Raw genomic sequence first — 20,808 nt, forward strand, 5'->3', positions numbered from 1 at the left:
CGTGTTATGTTGTGAGGTGAGTATTAGGCATTGGGTTTTTTCTGCATTAAGTTTCAACTGAAATGCATCCGCCCATGAGTGCATGATATGGAGACTTTGGGTGATTTCATTGGAGATTTCCTTTATATCTTGTTTAAATGGGATGTAGATCGTTACGTTGTCTGCGTATATATATGGGTTGAGGTTTTGGTTTGATAGTAGTTTGGCCAAGGGTATCATCATTAAGTTGAATAGAGTCGGCGAGAGGGGGGATCCCTGTGGAACTCCACATTCAGGTATCCATGTGGCTGAAGTAGTCGAGTTAGATGTCACTTGGTATGATTGTGTGGCTAGGAATCCCTTGAACCAGTTGAGAACATTACCTCCAATTCCAAAGTACGCAAGGATGTGTAGTAGTATTCCATGATCAACCATGTTGAAGGCACTTGACATGTCAAATTGTAGGAGTAGTATGTTCTTTCTGGTTGCAATCATTTGTTTGAATTTGGTCATGAGTGTAACTAGTACTGTTTCGGTACTGTGGTTAGACCTAAATTCTGACTGGAAGTCGTGGAGTATAGAGAATTTGTTTAGATAGTCTGTAAGTTGTTTGGTTACCATCCCTTCCGTTAGTTTGATTATTAAGGGAATGGATGCTACTGGTCTGTAGTTGGTTATTTCACTGGCACTTTTCTTTGCGTCTTTGGGTATGGGGGTGAGTAGTATGTTTCCTTTCTCCTTCGGGAAGATTCCATTTTGTAACATGTAATTCAAGTGTTTCGTTATGTCTGTTATAAATTGTTGAGGCGCAGATGTCATAAGGTTGTTTGGACATATGTCTAGTTTGCAGTTAGATTTGGCAAATCTTTTGAGCGTTTGGGAAATGGTTTCCTCTGTTAATGTCTCGAAGTTGGTCCATATTCTGTCTGCTGGGTATACACCAGGGGCCAGGTCTAAACAGTCAAGGAGTTCAGTATAGTCGATGGTACTGACAGGTATCTTGAGTCGCAATTGTACGATTTTGTCATTGAAGTATGTCGCGAGATTGTCTACTCCTGGTGTATCTTTGTTGTTGGTTGTGACTGCTGTAGTATCTAGTAGTTTATTCACGAGTTGGAAGAGTTTATGTGTGTCCTTGTAATTTGGTCCAATTTCATTTTTGTAATATAATCTTTTAGTTTGTCTTATGGTATATTTGCATTTTCTTTGGAGTTGTTTCCAGGCTTTGAGTGTGGGGTCATCTTTCTTTTTATTCCATGCACGTTCTAACCTTCTAACTTGTGTTTTGAGTTTTTTCAGTTCCTCATTGAACCAAGGTATTGAATTCTTTCTGAGGTTCTGGTTTGGATTGGTGCAATATTGTCTAATATGGATCTGCATCTATCGTCCCATTCTTGGAGGAATTGGTTTGTGTCTGTCTTTATTGTCCATCCGTTATAGTAGATCTGTTGCCAGAATATTACCGGATCTATTTTTCCTCTCGTAGTGTAGGTTTTACGTTCTTGTTTGTTCTGTAAGTCTTTTGTTCTCCATTGGAGGGTGATGTAGACATTGGTCTGTTTTCTTTAAGTGAAAATACTGCTTGTTTATATGCCATAGGTATTCTCAGTGCCCTGTAAGGCGGGGGGGGGGGGGGGGGGGGGGGAGGGAATGGGACTGGATATACCACCTTTCTGTGGTTTTTGCAACTACATTCAAAGCGGTTTACATAGAATATACAGGTACTTATTTGTACCTGGGGCAATGGAGGGTTAAGTAACTTGCCCAGAGTCACAAGGAGCTGCAGTGAGAATCGAACCCAGTTCCCCAGAATCAGAGTCCGCTGCACTAACCACTAGGCTACTCCTCCACTAGCAACATTCCATGTAGAAGCTCCAATAGGGAAAGGGAACTGGGACTTGATATACCACCTTTCTGAGGTTTTTGCAACTACATTCAAAGCGGTTTACATATATTCATGTAATAATTTTGTACCAGGGGCAATGGAGGGTTAAGTGACTTGCCCAGAGTCACTAGGAGCTGCAGTGAGAATCAAACTCAGTTTCCCAGGATCAAAGTCCGCTGCACTAACCACTAGGCTACTCCTCCACTAGCAACATTCCATGTTTTGCTATTCCACTAGCAACATTCCATGTAGAAGCCTGCCCTTGCAGATCAGCAACGCAGCCAGACAGAACCAAAAGCCTGCGCGGCCGCATTGCTGATCTGCAAGGGCAGGCTTCTACATGGAATGTTGCTAGTGGAATAGCAAAACAAACAGAAAAGTGGGCACAAAACCAGGAGTCCCAGAGACTGGATCACAGTAAAGCTAAAATCAAATTTTATTAATTAGTATATTTGAGTCAAATATACTAATTAATAAAATTTGGTTTTAGCTTTACTGTGATCCAGTCTCTGGGACTCCTGGTTTTGTGCCCACTTTTCTGTTTGTTTTACAAAGTATCCGTGGGTCTTCTTTGAGTTCTCCACACTTTGTGGATTCTCTATTGCTAGTGGAATAGCAACATTCCATGTAGAATCTACAAATAGAGAAAGGGAAATGGGACTTGATAGACCACCTTTCTGTGGTTTACATAGTATATATAGGTACTTATTTTGTACCAGGGGCAATGGAGCCCAGAGTCACAAGGAGCTGCAGTGGGAATCAAACCCAGTTCCCCAAGATCAAAGTCCACTGCACCAACCACTAGGCTACTCCTCCGGCTAATTTCCGACACTGAAACAACAACAGATGAGATAAGGAGGGAGACCAGTGATATGCTAGCTTGTGCTCCCAAAGAATGGCCTGATACACCACTTCTTGAAAATAAATAAAAGGGACTGCCTCATCTGTGCCCAAACTCCTTTCCTCTAACAACTCTCAGCTGTCAGTGAATACATGTCTCTGAAGCACTGTACTTCCAATATACAGCATCAAAAGGGTACATCACATAGTAAATGTCGGCAGAAAAGACCTGTACAGTCCATCCAGTCTGCCCAAGTTTCACTTCTTTCTGATTAAAGACATTGGCAATTCTACTACTACTACTTAACATTTCTAGAGCGCTACTAGGGTTACGCAGCGCTGTACAATTTAACATTGTGATGACAGCTTAGAAGGGCCCAGCCATCCTTTGGGGCACATCCTAGTAGTCACTGGTTTCCTTCTCATCTAATCCATTGTTTCACTGTTGATATTCTCCATACGCAGCAGGCGACATCTTCAAATGGAGCATTTCTCGGAAAGTTTAGAAAAGCCTAGAAGGTTTTTGTGAGCATGCTTAGGGCTTCCACTACCACCACTGTGATGTCAGCCTCCCTACCCCGCAGTCCTGTAGTAGTGTATAGTTGGGTACAGTAGGTATTTGGTGGGTTTTGGAGGGCTCACTGTACAATATAAGGGAGAAATGGTGAGATGTGTACATGGGAGCTTTTACGTGATGTCTGCTACAGCGCCCCCTAGGGTGCCCCACTGCTCTATGCCGATGACACCCAGCTCTACCTCTCCACTCCCGACATCACAGTCGAAACCCAGGCCAAAGTTTCGGCCTGCCTCTCAGATATCGCCGCCTGGATGTCCAACCGGCATCTGAAACTGAACATGGCAAAGACTGAGCTCCTTGTCTTTCCACCCAAACCCTCCTCTCCTCTTCCCCCACTCTCCGTCTCTGTTGACAACGCCCTCATCCTCCCCGTCTCGTCAGCCCGCAATCTCAGAGTCATTTTCGACTCCTCCTTCTCCTTCTCTGCCCATATCCAGCAGACAGCTAAGACCTATCGCTTCTTCCTCTATAATATTAGCAAAATCCGCCCATTCCTCTCTGAACAGACCACCCGAACCCTCGTCCACTCACTCGTTACCTCTCGTCTTGACTATTGCAACCTTCTCCTCGCTGGTCTCCCGCTTAGCCACCTATCCCCCCTTCAATCTGTCCAAAATTCCGCCGCACGTCTTATCTACCGCGTGAACCGATACTCTCATATCACCCCTCTCCTCAAGTCGCTTCACTGGCTCCCGATCCGCTACCATATACAGTTCAAGCTTCTCCTAATGACCTTCAAATGCACTCAATCTGCAGCCCCCCATTACCTCTCTTCCCTCCTCTCCCCCTATGTCCCCACCCGTAACCTCCGCTCTCAGGACAAATCACTCCTATCTGTACCCTTCTCCACCACCGCTAACTCCAGACTCCGCCCCTTCTGCCTCGCATCACCTTATGCCTGGAACAGACTCCCCGAGCCCATACGCCATGCGCCCTCCCTGCCCATCTTCAAGTCCTTACTCAAAGCCTATCTCTTCTCCCTTGCTTTTGGCGCCTAACCACCTTCCCCATTCATGATACCTACACTGACTACATAGCTTATTACCTTTAGATTGTAAGCTCTCTTGAGCAGGGACTGTCCTTCCCCATGTCTTAACTTGGACAGCGCTGCATAACCCTTGTAGCGCTATAGAAATGCTAAGTAGTAGTAGTAGTAGTAGTCTGTGTGGCCAGTCTAGTAAGAATGCTGGCTCCTCCTACATCGCAAAGGCTTGATTTTGTACGTTTTTCACTTGGATGTTATTTTTTTCTTTTGAAAATGGACAAAAAGATAAACACACAGAGCACAAAATTATCTAGCAAGTGGCCATTATTGGGGGGAAAAAAAGATAAGATGTTTTGCTGTTTCAAAAATCGCTATATTTGCTATTCGGATTCTGGACATTTTTAGCAAAACATCCAAAGTTGCACTTAAGACATATCGAAAATGTGCCTCTTAGTCTCTTCTCTCTACCAACCCCCAACACCCATCCTCATGATTCCCGAGATACATTGTCCTCTCCTGTCCCAATATTTATTTGTAAAATGTTATATACCACATTCCTGGACTAACCATTTGAGGAGGTTCACAAAAAAATAAATCAAAGCTAGGCCACCAAGAGAAGTAAGGGAAACTGTTTTGAATGGGGGCTGGGGGTCTGCCAGACCTCCAGCCCCTTTTCTGGGGGGGGGGGGGGCCTTTAAGCATGCCAATGCATGCTGGATAGGGCTCCCCATTCCTCCCCAATGCTCTGCAAACCCTTATGCCGGCTCTGAGCTGGCATAGGGTTTGCCGCAGGAGCAGTACCAATGTTTGGCGCGCTGCCCGCTGAGCATTGAGGAGAAATACCTAATGCCCTGTTGCTACTTGCGCTCAGAGTCAGCAATCTCATTGTTACTTGCGCTCACCGGATCTGATCATAGGGCAAAGGTAAACGCAGGTGCTAGTCTGGCACTAATGGCCTCTAGTACTTGCATTTGCCTTTGATTATCGTCCCCTAGGAGAGCAAGGTCATTCTTTATGAATGCCTCAGGACAACCTATCTCTGTAAGGGAGAGGCAATCTAATTTTCTCTCTTCCAGAATACGCACTAAAACATGCCCTCATTAACACAGCAGTAGAGCCTTTCTGTAATCTTACAGGACATTTCATTTTATGTCTCTAATGGAATATATGTCAATTTTCTCATGTGAGTTTTTTCACTTCTTTCCAAAACACCAGATAGCTCATCCACCAGAAATATTCCCAAAGACATTCACATTTCCCCAACAACAAATTCTACACATATACCCACTCACCTCCCTACAGAATTCAATTACTCTATTAATATAATCAGCCCCTACTCATAAAGCAATAAAACAAAACCCCACATACAAACTTTCTGGCATCTCCAAGTGCATCCAAGTGTATATCAAGGGGGGGCATGTCCCTTGATTGTGCCCCTTAGTTGGCCTCATCAGGCAAGGACCACCAAGGTGAGCTGAGTTTTAATGACAACAGTAGTTGCGTTCAAGCATTGGGGGGGGGGGGGGGGGGTTCTATTGCATGATGAACACTTCTCTGGTCTCACATTACTACTACTACTATTTAGCATTTCTATAGCGCTACAAGGCATACACAGCGCTGCACAAACATAGAAGACAGACAGTCCCTGCTCAAAGAGCTTACAATCTAATAGACAAAAAATAAATAAAGTAAGCAAATCAAATCAATTAATGTGAACGGGAAGGAAGAGAGGAGGGTAGGTGGAGGCGAGTGGTTACAAGTGGTTACGAGTCAAAAGCAATGTTAAAGAGGTGGGCTTTCAGTCTAGATTTAAAGGTGGCCAAGGATGGGGCAAGACATAGGGGCTCAGGAAGTTTATTCCAGGCGTAGGGTGCAGCGAGACAGAAGGCGTGAAGTCTGGAGTTGGCAGTAGTGGAGAAGGGAACAGATAAGAAGGATTTATCCATGGAGCGGAGTGCACGGGAAGGGGTGTAGGGAAGGACGAGTGTGGAGAGATACTGGGGAGCAGCAGAGTGAATACATTTATAGGTTAGTAGAAGAAGTTTGAACAGGATGCGAAAACGGATAGGGAGCCAGTGAAGGGTCTTGAGGAGAGGGGTAGTATGAGTAAAGCGACCCTGGCGGAAGATGAGACGGGCAGCAGAGTTTTGAACCGACTGGAGAGGGGAGAGGTGACTAAGTGGGAGGCCAGCAAGAAGCAGATTGCAGTAGTCTAAACGAGAGGTGACAAGGGTGTGGGCGAGGGTTTTGGTAGAGTGCTCGGAAAGAAAAGGGCGGATTTTACGGATGTTGTAAAGAAAGAAACGACAGGTCTTGGCGGTCTGCTGGATATGAGCAGAGAAGGAGAGAGAAGAGTCAAAGATGACCCCAAGGTTTCGAGCTGAGGAGACAGGGAGAATGAGAGAGCCATCAACAGAAATAGAAAACGGGGGGAGCGGGGAGGTGGGTTTGGGGGGGAAAATGAGAAGCTCGGTTTTGGTCATATTTAATTTCAGGTGGCGTTGAGACATCCAGGCAGCAATGTCAGACAAGCACGCTGAAACTTTGGTTTGGATGAAAGGTGAGATATCAGGGGTAGAAAGGTAGATTTGGGAGTCATCAGCATAGAGATGGTAGGAAAAGCCATGGGATGAGATTAATGAACCAAGGGAAGAAGTGTAGATAGAAAAGAGGAGGGGACCAAGAACAGAACCCTGAGGTACGCCGACAGGCAGAGGGATAGAAGTAGAAGAGGATCCACCAGAGTGAACACTAAAGGTGCGGAGGGAGAGGTAGGAAGAGAACCAGGAAAGGACAGAGCCCTGGAATCCAAGTGAGGACAGGGTATCGAGAAGTATGCTGTGATCGACAGTGTCAAAAGCAGCGGAAAGATCAAGAAGAATGAGGATGGAATATTGACCTCTGGATTTAGCCAGTAATAGGTCATTGGAGACTTTAGTAAGCGCAGTTTCGGTTGAGTGGAGAGGGCGAAAACCAGATTGTAGTGGGTCAAGAATAGCATGTGAGGAGAGAAAATCAAGGCAGCGGCGGTGAACAGCACGCTCAAGTAATTTGGAGAGAAAAGGAAGCAGGGAGATGGGTCGGTAATTAGAGGGACAAGTAGGGTCAAGTGAAGGCTTCTTAAGGAGAGGTGTGACCACAGCATGTTTAAAGGCAGCAGGGACAGTCGCAGTGGAAAGTGAGAGGTTGAGAATGTGACAGATAAAAGGAATAAGAGTAGGAGAGATGGCATTAAGAAGGTGGGTGGGAATGGGATCAGAGGAACAGGTGGTACATTTTGAGGAAGAAAGGAGAAGTGTAGTTTCCTCAATAGTAACTTCAGGAAAGGAGGAAAGGGAATGAGGGGAAGGAGAGAGAGGGGAACGGACCTCACATAAAGCTCTGCTCTCAACAGATAGCAGAAGTTCATCGCAGACTCATCAATATGCAGCGGGAAGGTAGGGTCTTTCTCCTGCCTGGGCTCCCCTCCTCTAAGCATTCAGATCCCTCCTCACCTTTCCCAACATTCAGCCCCTTTCATACTGCCCCCTCACACATTTCTTGCCCTTACTAGAAAATATTCTGGCCTGACTAGAGCTATGGGTGACACCCTTCTCCTACCCCTATTGTCAGCCAAGGCCCAATTCCCTGCATCATAAACACTTTGGATTTGGGGCAGTGTCCACTTCAGACAAACAGAGCACAGCCCTGAGCAGCCCTGTTCGTGCATATTGGTTATAGGTAGGATGGACGGGACTGGAGAGGCTGAGCACAGAGACCGTTCTTTGGTGCTGAGTGGGCTCTGCTTACCATCCCTCCACAGTGTTGCTGGTTTGCCTTGGGGACTGGAGGAGGGGGAGGGAGCTGAAGCATCAAGCAGGAGATCCAGGACATTTCATACATGACCAATTTCATCTCTGGATATTTTGTTTCAAAGTGTAGGGAGGGGTCAGTGCTATTATCTGAACTAACTAACAAAACCTATCGGTGAAACTGAATATCAAAATCAAAAATACAAAAGGTATAAATTCATTGTCAACAAGCAATTATGTAAATACTGCAATCAGTATATTATTTATCTGTTTCAGAAATTAGGAGCAGTAGAAAAACACTATAATAATATGAAAGGAGGGGAGATCCAGAAAAAAAGATGCACCTAATCAAGTTATCAGGTACAAGCAATGAAGGACTCAGAGGCCTTATGATGGCAACTTCATGGAATGTTCTGCGGGGGCCCTGAAAAACCTCTAGACTTTGCCAGCTTTATAAGCAATGCTGTGTCAGCACTGTCAGATGGCATCATCTTTAGGGGTGTTCTCACTCCTTCAAAATATTCATCACCTCACAGGTATTATATCTCCCACATACCAACCCCATTCTTACCAGCTTTCCTAACGCCTCAACTCACCCAAACCATCTCACTGAGACTGCAGCCCAGGCACCCTTTCCTCTACCAAATCCCTTGATGTCATTTTTCCAGACTTCTGTCACTTCTCAATTTGTGTCTATCTCTGTAATGAATTTCTAGACCATTGGTTTCCTTCACCTGTAAGTAAGGTAGAGATAAGAATTACCTTTTGCCTGCCTATCATGAGATTCAGATAAGAACTGCTTAATCTTGTCAGATGGGATAGCAAAGGAGATGCCAGCAGTAACCTTCAGGGTATTGATCCCAATCACTTCTCCATCCTGCAACAAGAACAGAAGCGTACAACATACAAAAGATGAGAGAAAAACTAAAAAGAGACATATCTTTGAGAATACTGACCATTTAACCCTACTCTCTGTTTTCTATCTTTTAACCAATTTTTAATCCACAATGGAACACTACCTCCTAACCCATGACTCTCCAATTTCCTCTGGAGTCTTTCATGAGGGACTTTGTCAAATGCCTTTTGAAAATCCAGATAACACAATATCTATCGACTGGCTCACCTTTATCCATATGTTTGTTCACCCCTTCAAAGAAATGTAGTAGATTGGTGAGGCAAGATTTCCCTTCACTAAATCCATGTTGACTTTGTCTCATTAATCCATGCTTTTGAATATTTTTTTGTACATTTGTCCTTTAGATTGTAAGCTCTTTGAGCAGGGACTGTCCTTCTATGTTAAATTGTACAGCGCTGCGTAACCCTAGTAGCGCTTTAGAAATGTTAAGTAGAGTAAAATGCTCTGTAATTTTGTTCTTAATAATAGTCTCTACCATTTTGCCCGGCGCCAACATCAGACTCACCAGTCTATAATATCCCGGATCTCCTCTGGAACCTTTTTTAAAAAATCGGCGTTACATTGGCCACTCTCCAATCTTCCGGAGGAGTGGCCTAGTGGTTAGAGTGGTGGACTTTGGTCCTGAGAAACTGAGTTCGATTCTCACTTCAGGCACAGCTCCTTGTGACTCTGGGCAAGTCACTTAACCCTCCATTGCCCCATGTAAGCTGCATTGAGCCTGCCATGAGTGGGAAAGCGCGGGGTACAAATGTAACAAAAATAAAATAGATACTATTGGAGATTCTACGTGGAATGTTGCTACTATTGGAGATTCTACATGGAATGTTGCTATTCCACTAGCAACATTCCATGTAGAAGGCTGCGCAGGCTTCTGTTTCTGTGAGTCTGACGTCCTGCACGTACGTCAGACTCACAGAGGCAGAAGCCTGCGCGGCCACATTGGTGATCTGCAAGGGCCGACTTCTACATGGAATGTTGCTAGTGGAATAGCAACATTCCATGTAGAATCTCAAATAGTAGCAACAGTGGAGGAGTGGCCTAGTGGTTAGGGTGGTGGACTTTGGTCCTGAGGAACTGAGTTCGATTCCCACTTCAGGCACAGGCAGCTCCTTGTGACTCTGGGCAAGTCACTTAACCCTCCATTGCCCCATGTAAGCCGCATTGAGCCTGCCATGAGTGGGAAAGCGCGGGGTAACAAATGTAACAAAAAAAAAATTACATATTTCTAACAATAGTTTCGTAAGCTCATTTTTCAGTTCTATCAGTACTCTGGGATGAATACCATCCGGTCCAGGAGATTTGCTACTCTTCAGGACTTCACTCCACTCGCCACCCGGGACCAGGGTCACACAAACACATAGTTCAGCTTCCACACACACAGCTCCCACTGCAAGGGACCTTACAAGCTGGGTGTGGGCCGAGGGTGCTCTTTCTCTGGGCACTCACTCCTGAAGAAAAAGCCAGTAGTCAACTGCAGAAACTTTAACTAGCTTTACTAACAAACTGAAAACATACCGTATTTTTCGGACTATAAGACGCACTTTTTTCCCCCCAAATTTGGGAGGAAAATGGGGGGTGCTTCTTATAGTCCGAATGTAGAGATTTCCCTCTCTCCCTCCGAGTTCAAGATCGCCCGCCCGCCCGCCCTCCCTCTGAGTTCGGGATCACCCTCCCCCCCGGCCCTGTCACCACTTCTTCCTACTCACACGATCTTCCCTGGTGGTCTATTGACGTCGGGGCAGGAAAGAGCCCCCTCTTTCCTGCCCAGCGCGCTGCTCTCCGTCCTCCTGTATGCTGCCTGACGGTCTTGTCGAGATTCAAAATGGCCGCCGAGACTTAAATTCTCGGCGGCCATTTTGAATCTCGCCGAGACCGTCAGGCAGCATACAGGAGGACGGAGAGCAGCGCGCTGGGCAGGAAAGAGGGGGCTCTTTCCTGCCCCGACGTCACTAGACCACCAGGGAAGATCGCGTGACGTGAGTAGGGAGAAGTGGTGACAGGGCCGGGGGGAGGGCGATCCCGAACTCGGAGGGAGGGAGGGATTTGGACAAGACGCACCGGAGCACCTAGGTTTTAGAAGAGGGAAAAAGGAAAAAAAAATTTTTCCTATTTCCCTCCTCTAAAACCTAGGTGCGTCTTATAGTCCGAAAAATACGGTAGTTCATAACAGTCAACTTGGTCTAAATGCTTCAGGGATTCAGCTTTTAAACAGACTCCAATGATATCAGAGCACTTTTCTAGATTCACATTTCAGTCTTTCCAAACAGTGATTATCTTTCCACCAAAAAAACAAGAATATAAGGGGTGGTGTATATAATGATTTTTCTCCTCTTGATAAGTTTCAGTACACAGAGAACTGCTTGTCTCACAATTCTCCTACTTGCAACTAGAACGGGGTACTTGACATTATCCTCAAAATCAGCTTTCAATTCTCAGATTTAAGTCTAGGGACCAGATACATGGTAACTCCGCACTGATTTCCCCTTACAGTAATCTCTCTTGGTGCAGCAATGGTGAGGGCCCCGCTCTGTCCCCTCTAGGTAAAGTTTCTCTTGCCTGGACAACTATTGTGTGGAGGGTATTCAGTGATCCCAGTTAAAAGAATTTCATAAGAACATAAGCATTGCCATACTGGGACAGACCAAAGTAGAGAACTGCATGGGAATGGGATTCCCACGGGGACGGAGGCAGTTCCTGCGGGAATGGAAGCAGTTCTGCGGGGTTCCCGCAGGGACGGAGGCAGTTCCTGCAGGGTTCCCGTGGGGATGGAAGCAGTTCTGCGGGGTTCCCGTGGAAGTGGAAGCTGCACCTGCACCAGCCTCTCATCTACCGAATCATAGGAGCCAACTTTTCAAAATGAATGGGGGGTGCTGAATTTTTTTTTAACAGGTGGTGCATTCCCCTGCCCTCTCCCTCCCCCTCGCTGCCCCCCTCCCCCTCCTCCAAGTTCCACGCCCCCCTCCTCCGAGTGCCAGTCCCAACCCCAGCCTGACCTCTTCTCCCACAACAGTCCTCCGCCGGTCCATCCTCGCCTTCCTGCATGCGCCCAGAATTTTAAAACTCATCTTACCTCGGGGTCCCGACGGCAGCAGCGAAAGGCGAGCAGGCTCGGTGCTTCAGCCTTCCCTTCTCGCTCAGCTCTGGTCACGCCCTTGCGGAAACAGAAAATGAGAGCGGGACCAGAGCTGAGAGAGAAGGGAAGGCTGAAGCGCCGAGCCTGCTCGCCTTTCACTGCTGCTGCCAGGACCTCGAGGCGATGAGTTTTAAAATTCTGGGCGACACGCAGGAAGGCGAGGACGGACTGGCGGAGAACTGAGGGAGAAGAGGGCGGGCACCGGGCAGGTGGGCTGGCTGGGAAGGGAACTTCCAACTTCCGGCGGGTGCAGAGCTGGTCCTAGGGTTTCTGGCGCCCTCCTGCAGACTATTAGTCGGTGCCCCTACCCATCCAGGGGTGGGATCACTATGGCTCCGCCCCTACAGTAGTCACACCCCTTTTACCAGCCATGGCATCATTGAAAATATTACACCAGTATAGAAGAAAAATAACTTGTTTTTTTTGTTTTCATTATAAATAATTTCTGTAAGCTGTTACAGCTCCATTATACTCAAAATGACACAAACCAAATTAGCATACAGACCATGAATTATGAGAACAGACAGTCTTGCCAACTCTGAAAAACAATGTGTTAGCAAAATCTCTGAATCTAACAAACGGATCCCTATTCAGACACTTGGCCTTGCAGTCACACATGCAGAACAGAGCTAGCCCCTCTTCAAATTCTTCAAAAATTAACCTGAAATCCTAAGAAGTTAGACTCTGCAAGCAGCACAATACCAGACAAACAGAAAGAAACACATTGCTATACATTGCAAAATAAGACAGCAGATGTAGCAGATGTAAATTCTCAAAGTGGACATATTACAAACACTAAAATGAAAATAAAATGATTTTTTTTCTACCTTTGTTTTCTGGTGACTTTGTTTTTCTGATCATGCTGGCCCAATATCTGATTCTGCTGCTATCTGTCCTCTTAACTCTGTTTCCAGGGCTTCCTTTCCATTTATTTCTTTACTTTCCTCCTTTCTAGTGGCCTAGTGGTTAGGGTAGTGGACTTTGGTCCTGGGGAACTGAGGAACTGAGTTTGATTCCCACTTCAGGCACAGGCAGCTCCTTGTGACTCTGGGCAAGTCACTTAACCCTCCATTGCCCCATGTAAGCCGCATTGAGCCTGCCATGAGTGGGAAAGCGCGGGGTACAAATGTAACAAATAAAAAAATAAAAATTTCTTGCTCTATATCCATAAATAAAAGCTGGGTCCTCCTCTCTCCCCTGCGCCCCTCCATGCTCCATCCATCCATATCCAGCAATTCTCCTCTCTCCCCTGCCCTCCTCTCCATGTCAAGCATTTTCTCCTCTCTCCCTGGGCCCTGCCCTCCCATCCATGTCCATTCGTGCTCCTCTGTCCCCTGCCTACCTCCATCGAGCCATATCAGGCAATTTCTCCTCTCTCCCTGGGCCCTGTCCTCCCATCCATGTCCATCCATGCTCCTCTGTCCCCTGCCCACCTCCATCCAGCCATATCAAGCAATTTCTCCTCTCTCCCTGGGCCCTGCCGTCCCATCCATGTCTATCGATGCTCCTCTGTCCCCTGCCCACCTCCATCCATCCATGTCAAGCAATTTCTCCTCTCTCCCTGGGCCCTGCCCTCCCATCCATGTCTATCGATGCTCCTCTGTCCCCTGCCCACCTCCATCCATCCATCTCAAGCAATTCTCCTCCCTTCCCTCCCTGTACAGCAATTTCTCCGCTCTTCCTGGGCCCTGCCTTCTCCTCCCATCCAGATCCATCCATCAATGCTTCGCTCCCCCTGCCCTTCCGCTCCCATGTCCACCTGCCCTACCCGTCCCTCTTCTCTAAATTTTTTAATTTACCTCAGTTGCAGCAGCTGAGCCTGCGCAGCGTCAGTGAAAGTGCTGCCTCCTAGCCTTCGCTTCGCTCATTCGTTCCCTGTCAGTGTCCCGCCTTCTTCTGACATCATTTCCGCGAGGCCGGGACACTGACAGGGAACGAACGAGCGAAGCGAAGGGAAGACTAGCGGGCAGTGCTTTCACTGACGCTGCATAGCTGCTGCGACATCGGAGGGGTAATCGGCGCCCCCCACCCCTGCCTGGGTGGGTGAAAACATTGGGGGTGCTCAAGCACCCACAGCACCCATGGAGTCGGCGCCTATGTACCGAATACCATTCACCAGATGCAGCCCAAACCACAAAACATAGTAAATGACGGCAGATAAAGACCTGAAGGGTCCATCCAGTCTGCCCAACAAGATAAACACAAAATGAGTTTATCTTCTTGGGCAGACTGGATGGACCGTTCAGGTCTTTATCTGCCGTCATTTACTATGTTACTATGTTTTGTCGTTTGGGCTGCATCTAGTGAATGGCTTGGAGAATCCTCCCTGAAGGCATCATTGGGGGTTGGAGGACGGAGGCTACTCCCAAAGTTGGAACTTCTGCTTTGTCCAAGATAAGATCAAGGCCTGATGATTCAGCCTTAGTGACAGATGTCTCTTCCTCTCAGCCACTGCCAGGGCCAGTGTTAGGGGAGTGCAAACAAGACAGTTGCCCTGGGCCCCTCTGCTACAGGGGTCTGCAAAACTGCCTAAATCTGAAGGAGATAGAGCCTGCTGGAGGATGTTGGGCCTCTTTATAAATTTCTTCCCTGGGCCACAGCATGTTTAACAAAGGCTCTGGCCACTGCTTAATGAGCTACAGCCAGTGGTGTGCTGGAGCCGGCTCGCAAGAGCCGGTTGTTAAATTTTTTACCGACTTGCGAGCCAGTTGTTCCTGAGGGCGAGCCGGCTCTCCTTCCTCCCTCCCTTCTACAGGATCCGGTCCCTCCCTTGTCCAGTGAATTCTTTGGGGCAGGCAGTTTTGCCTGCCCACTGCCAGCACTGACCCTCCCCCGCTGCCGGATCGCTCTTTAAAAATGGCCGCCAGGGCCGCCCTTGTAAGTCTTGACGGCCATTTTGAAGAGCAATCCGGCAGCGGGGGAGAGTCAGCGCGGGCAGGAAAAACTGGGGATCTTTCCTGCCTGCCCCAAAGCATCCGCTGTACAACCTCGGTGGCTGGAGGGGGGCAGGGGAGAGAAGGGAGTCACTGGGCATGGGTGGCTGGAGGAGGAGAGTCGCTGGGCATGGGTGGCTGGAGGGGGGCAGGAGAAAGAGGAGGGTTGCTGGACATGGGTGGAGGAGAGGGAAGGGAGAGAAGAAATGCTGGACATGGATGGAGGGGAGGGAAGAGTGAGGAAGGAGATGAGATGAGGGGAAAGGAAGAGAGGAGAAAAACTGCACATGGATGAAGAAAATAGGCAGAAGCTGGATCCACTGGACAGTCAAGTCTGCGGAGGACCAGAAATGAAGAAGAAAGGAGGAAAGGAAAGAAATAAATGGAAAGGAAGCCCTGGAAATGGAGTTAAGAGGACAGATAGCAGCAGAATCAGATACTACTACTACTACTACTACTATTTAGCATTTCTATAGCGCTACAAGGCGTACGCAGCGCTGCACAAACATAGAAGAAAGACAGTCCCTGCTCAAAGAGCTTACAATCTAATAGACAAAAAAATAAATAAAGTAAGCAAATCAAATCAATTAATGTTCTGGCACAAATTAGATTTAAAATACTGCTATTGACCCATCAGGCAAATTATACAGCTAATCTTCAATATCTCAATTCTTTTTTTGGAGCCATACCTTCCTGAAGCCAGTTGTGATCCTCACAGGCTAATTATTTAGTCGATCCATCATGTTCTAGACTTTAGTTTTATATTCTTCAAACAGTGCTGCATTTAGGGGGTCCTTTTACAAAAGCCTGCGGTAGGGTACTTGCGTGTTTTGGGCGTGCGCAGAATCAGTTTCCAGCGCACCTGTAGAAAAGGCCTTTTTAAACGTTTTGCCAAAAAAAAGGACATGCGGCAAAATGAAAATTGCTGCGTAGCCATTTTGGGTCTGCGACCTGCCCGCCAGCCATGACCTAGCGGTAAAGTCTCATGCGGTAACCGGGAGCTAATGACCTACAGTGGGGGAAATAAGTATTTGATCCCTTGCTGATTTTGTAAGTGTGCCCACTGACAAAGACATGAGCAGCCCATAATTGAAGGGTAGGTTATTGGTAACAGTGAGAGATAGCACATCACAAATTAAATCCGGAAAATCACATTGTGGAAAGTATATGAATTTATTTGCATTCTGCAGAGGGAAATAAGTATTTGATCCCCCACCAACCAGTAAGAGATCTGGCCCCTACAGACCAGGTAGATGCTCCAAATCAACTCGTTACCTGCATGACAGACAGCTGTCGGCAATGGTCACCTGTATGAAAGCCACCTGTCCACAGACTCAGTGAATCAGTCAGACTCTAACCTCTACAAAATGGCCAAGAGCAAGGAGCTGTCTAAGGATGTCAGGGACAAGATCATACACCTGCACAAGGCTGGAATGGGCTACAAAACCATCAGTAAGACGCTGGGCGAGAAGGAGACAACTGTTGGTGCCATAGTAAGAAAATGGAAGAAGTACAAAATGACTGTCAATCGACAAAGATCTGGGGCTCCACGCAAAATCTCACCTCGTGGGGTATCCTTGATCATGAGGAAGGTTAGAAATCAGCCTACAACTACAAGGGGGGAACTTGTCAATGATCTCAAGGCAGCTGGGACCACTGTCACCACGAAAACCATTGGTAACACATTACGACATAACGGATTGCAATCCTGCAGTGCCCGCAAGGTCCCCCTGCTCCGGAAGGCACATGTGACGGCCCGTCTGAAGTTTGCCAGTGAACACCTGGATGATGCCGAGAGTGATTGGGAGAAGGTGCTGTGGTCAGATGAGACAAAAATTGAGCTCTTTGACATGAACTCAACTCGCCGTGTTTGGAGGAAGATAAATGCTGCCTATGACCCAAAGAACACCGTCCCCACTGTCAAGCATGGAGGTGGAAATGTTATGTTTTGGGGGTGTTTCTCTGCTAAGGGCATAGGACTACTTCACCGCATCAATGGGAGAATGGATGGGGCCATGTACCGTACAATTCTGAGTGACAACCTCCTTCCCTCCGCCAGGGCCTTAAAAATGGGTCGTGGCTGGGTCTTCCAGCACGACAATGACCCAAAACATACAGCCAAGGCAACAAAGGAGTGGCTCAGGAAGAAGCACATTAGGGTCATGGAGTGGCCTAGCCAGTCACCAGACCTTAATCCCATTGAAAACTTATGGAGGGAGCTGAAGCTGCGAGTTGCCAAGCGACAGCCCAGAACTCTTAATGATTTAGAGATGATCTGCAAAGAGGAGTGGACCAAAATTCCTCCTGACATGTGTGCAAACCTCATCATCAACTACAGAAGACGTCTGACCGCTGTGCTTGCCAACAAGGGTTTTGCCACCAAGTATTAGGTCTTGTTTGCCAGAGGGATTAAATACTTATTTCCCTCTGCAGAATGCAAATAAATTCATATACTTTCCACAATGTGATTTTCCGGATTTAATTTGTGATGTGCTATCTCTCACTGTTACCAATAACCTACCCTTCAATTATGGGCTGCTCATGTCTTTGTCAGTGGGCACACTTACAAAATCAGCAAGGGATCAAATACTTATTTCCCCCACTGTATGTGTGTCAAATGTCGCTTGGCGCGTGCTCCGAAAATGAAATGAACACAAGAGCCACACGGTAGCCGGGCAGTAACTCCATTTTGGTGTGCGTTGGGCGTATGTAGACGCTTACGCAGCTTAGTAAAAGGGACCCTTAGTATAGTTACTCCAACGTTGTGGAAAACTCTTCCACTTGAACTGAGGATGGACTCGTCCATTCCTCAGTTTGAAAAAGCTTTGAAAACACGGTTGTTCAGACAGTTCTCATTGAACCAAATATTTTTTCCAGTCCTGTTGGGGTTAAGTCTCCTACTGGGCCAGCATGATCAGAAAAACAAAGTCACCAGACAAAGGTAGAAAAAAAATCATTTTATTTTCATTATAGTGTTTGGAATATGTCCACTTTGAGAATCAGGTGCTCAACATTAAAAGTTTATATTATTTACTTATTTATGGCATTTTATCGCACATTAAACATGAATTAGATTGGAACCTGGGATCATTAATTAATTTTTTTTTCCCCTGGAGTAATGCATTGCCCCCCCCCTCCCAGGCTCTCTCCCCGGCTATAGCCATCTCTGCAATTTGGGGGGGGGGGGGGCGCAGAGGGGGACCAGGGAGAGAGCCTGCTGTTAAACATTTACCAGCACACCACTGGCTACAGCAATGAACACTATGTCAGAAGCAGAGCCAAAACTACATATTCAAGCAGCAGCACTGCCTTCACACCCCTCTACCCACCCCTCCTTCCCCCTCCTCTGCCTAGAGGGCAGAAAAAATAAAAATGGTTGCTACTTTTGCTAAAGAAATATTTAATTGTAGTTAATGAACACACATCAAACAGTGATGTATTTACAAAGTACAGCAGTAGACAATCTATTTTTCAAGAACTTCCGGATTTAAGTTTGACTGAGTCTGAGCTCAAGCGTACTTATCAGAACCTCAACAACTTTGGCTGGCTTCTGAGATACGTGTGAAAGACTTTGCATGACGTATGCTTAAAGATATGCTGCATGAACAAAATTCCTTTGACAGATTCAACCACAGGGAAGCAGAGAGGAAATCAGCAACACCTTTCTCTCTCTTTAGCGCCCCCATGTGTCCAGACTGACTAATACCAAGCCAGAGATAGTTTCTCTCATGTGGGTAGGTGCGTTGGTCATAGGCACGTAAAAGAAGAAGAGGACATTTCCCTAAAAATTAAAAATCCTAGAGGACATCTCTAAAGACATCCAAAAAGAGGACATATGGAGGGGCATAATTGAACGAAAACGTCTATCTCCATGGGCGTTTATCTCCGAGAACGGGTCCGTGAAGGGGCGGACCGAACCGTATTTTCGAAAAAAATAGACATCCATGTTTTATTCGACAATTTGTGAGCTGGGCGTTTTTGTTTTTCAGTGATAATGGAAAATGAAAGCGCCCAGCTCAAAAACAAATAAATCCAAGGCATTTGTTCGTGGGAGGGGCCAGGATTCGTAGTGCACTGGTCCCCCTCACATGCCAGGACACCAACCGGGCACCCTAGGGGGCACTTTTACAAAAACAAAAAAAACGGTAAAAGAGCTCCCAGGTGCATAGCACCCTTCCCTTGTGTGTTGAGCCCCCCAAATCCCCCTCAAAACCCACTGCCCACAAGTCTACACCATTACTATAGCCCTAAGGGGTGAAGGGGGGCACCTACATGTGGGTACAGTGGGTTTGGGGGGTTGGACGACTAATAAGCATTAAGCAGCACAATTGTAACAGGTAGGGGGGGGATGGGCCTGGGTCCACCTGCCTGAAGTCCACTGCACCCCCTAACAACTGCTCCAGGGACCTGCATACTGCTGCCAGGGAGGTGGGTATGACATTTGATGGTGAAAATAAAAAGTTGTGAAACATCATTTTTTTGTGGTGGGAGGGGGTTAGTGACCACTGGGGGAGTCAGGGGAGGTCATCCCCGATTCCCTCTGGGGGTAATCTGGTCATTTAGGGCACTTTTGGGGGCCTTATTCATGAAAAAACAGGGTCCAGGAAAAGTGCCCTAAATTCTAGCTACAAACGCATACTTTTTTTCCATTATCGGTGAAAGGCGCCCATCTGTGTTCGGGTGATAACCATGCCCCAGTCCCGCCTTCACCACGCCTCCGACACGCCCCCGTCAACTTTGTACGCTTCCGCGATGGAGTGCAGTTGAAAACGTCCAAGTTCGGCTTTCGATTATACCGCGTTATTCGTTTTTGTGAGATAAACGTCCATCTCCCGATTTAGGTCGGAACTTGGGCGTTTTTCTCGTTCGATTATAAGCAGGATGGTAACCCTACCTCTGCCACTCTATGTTCCCTCTCCCCCACTTCACCTCTTTTCCCTCTCACCAATATTGTGACTTCTATTTCATTTTCTGTTTCTGTAGTCTTAATCGAAAACTAGCAGCACTTCAGAGCAACTTGCGTTCTATCAAGTCTTTATAATAAATACATTAAATTAAGACAGTGGTCAGGAGGAGCGGAAGGCAATGGTTGGATCATCTAAAGTACCAGGGGGGAAACTGTTGGGAGAAGGAACTTCTCAAGCCACAACTGCAGCTCTAGAGGGAAGCATATTTGTTTCCTATAGTGAAACTCAAGACTCTGATATTAAACTACCTCTGAAATGCAGTTTCTTCTCTGATTAATATGATGAATAATCTATTTCAAGCCACTGCTGCTAAATTGAAAGATTTGAAAGAATAGATGTTTTTTAAAAACCTGAACTCGTGTGAATTGTTTAGTGACTTAGCAATGTTTTTATGAACATCTAGAAAATATCAGCAGTCTTCCAAAGCTGGTAACTAGAGTTGTTTTGAGGGATTTTAGAGACCCCCACCGCCGTCCTCCCCACCTGTGCGTTGAGCTTACTAATTTCCTCTGACTCTTCTAAATTGACTCAGCTCTTGCAAAAGGACTTGGAGCTCTCATTGTTCAATTTGGCTTCAACCCAGATGGAGACTAAGCACTCCGTTTGTTCTCCAAATAGCGTGATGTTCTTTTCCTTAATTGTAAAGCAAAGATTTACCTCGATACGGCTAAGACGGCATAGAAGAAAGAAGGCAAAGTTCCTGTTGTAAGATGAAGTGTTGCACTTGAGTGGTTTCTATTGACTTAATTTGCCCTGTAATTATATTATTAAATGTCTCTCTGTTAAGTACATTCTTAGAAGC

General features: G+C 46.6%; 1 protein-coding gene across 1 annotated transcript in view; it reads right to left on the reverse strand.

The window, feature by feature from the left end:
* Positions 1-20,808, reverse strand: part of HTRA1 (HtrA serine peptidase 1) — a gene marked incomplete at its 5' end in the record, with an annotated part of 125,746 nt that overhangs the window by 18,035 nt on the left and 86,903 nt on the right. Inside the window, one exon of the mRNA XM_030204704.1 lies at positions 8,820-8,934. Coding sequence (XP_030060564.1) covers positions 8,820-8,934 — 115 coding nt within the window. The remainder of the gene's footprint in view (positions 1-8,819; positions 8,935-20,808) is intronic.

The sequence above is a fragment of the Microcaecilia unicolor genome, chromosome 5 (genome assembly GCF_901765095.1).
Source record: "Microcaecilia unicolor chromosome 5, aMicUni1.1, whole genome shotgun sequence".
NCBI lineage: Eukaryota > Metazoa > Chordata > Amphibia > Gymnophiona > Siphonopidae > Microcaecilia > Microcaecilia unicolor.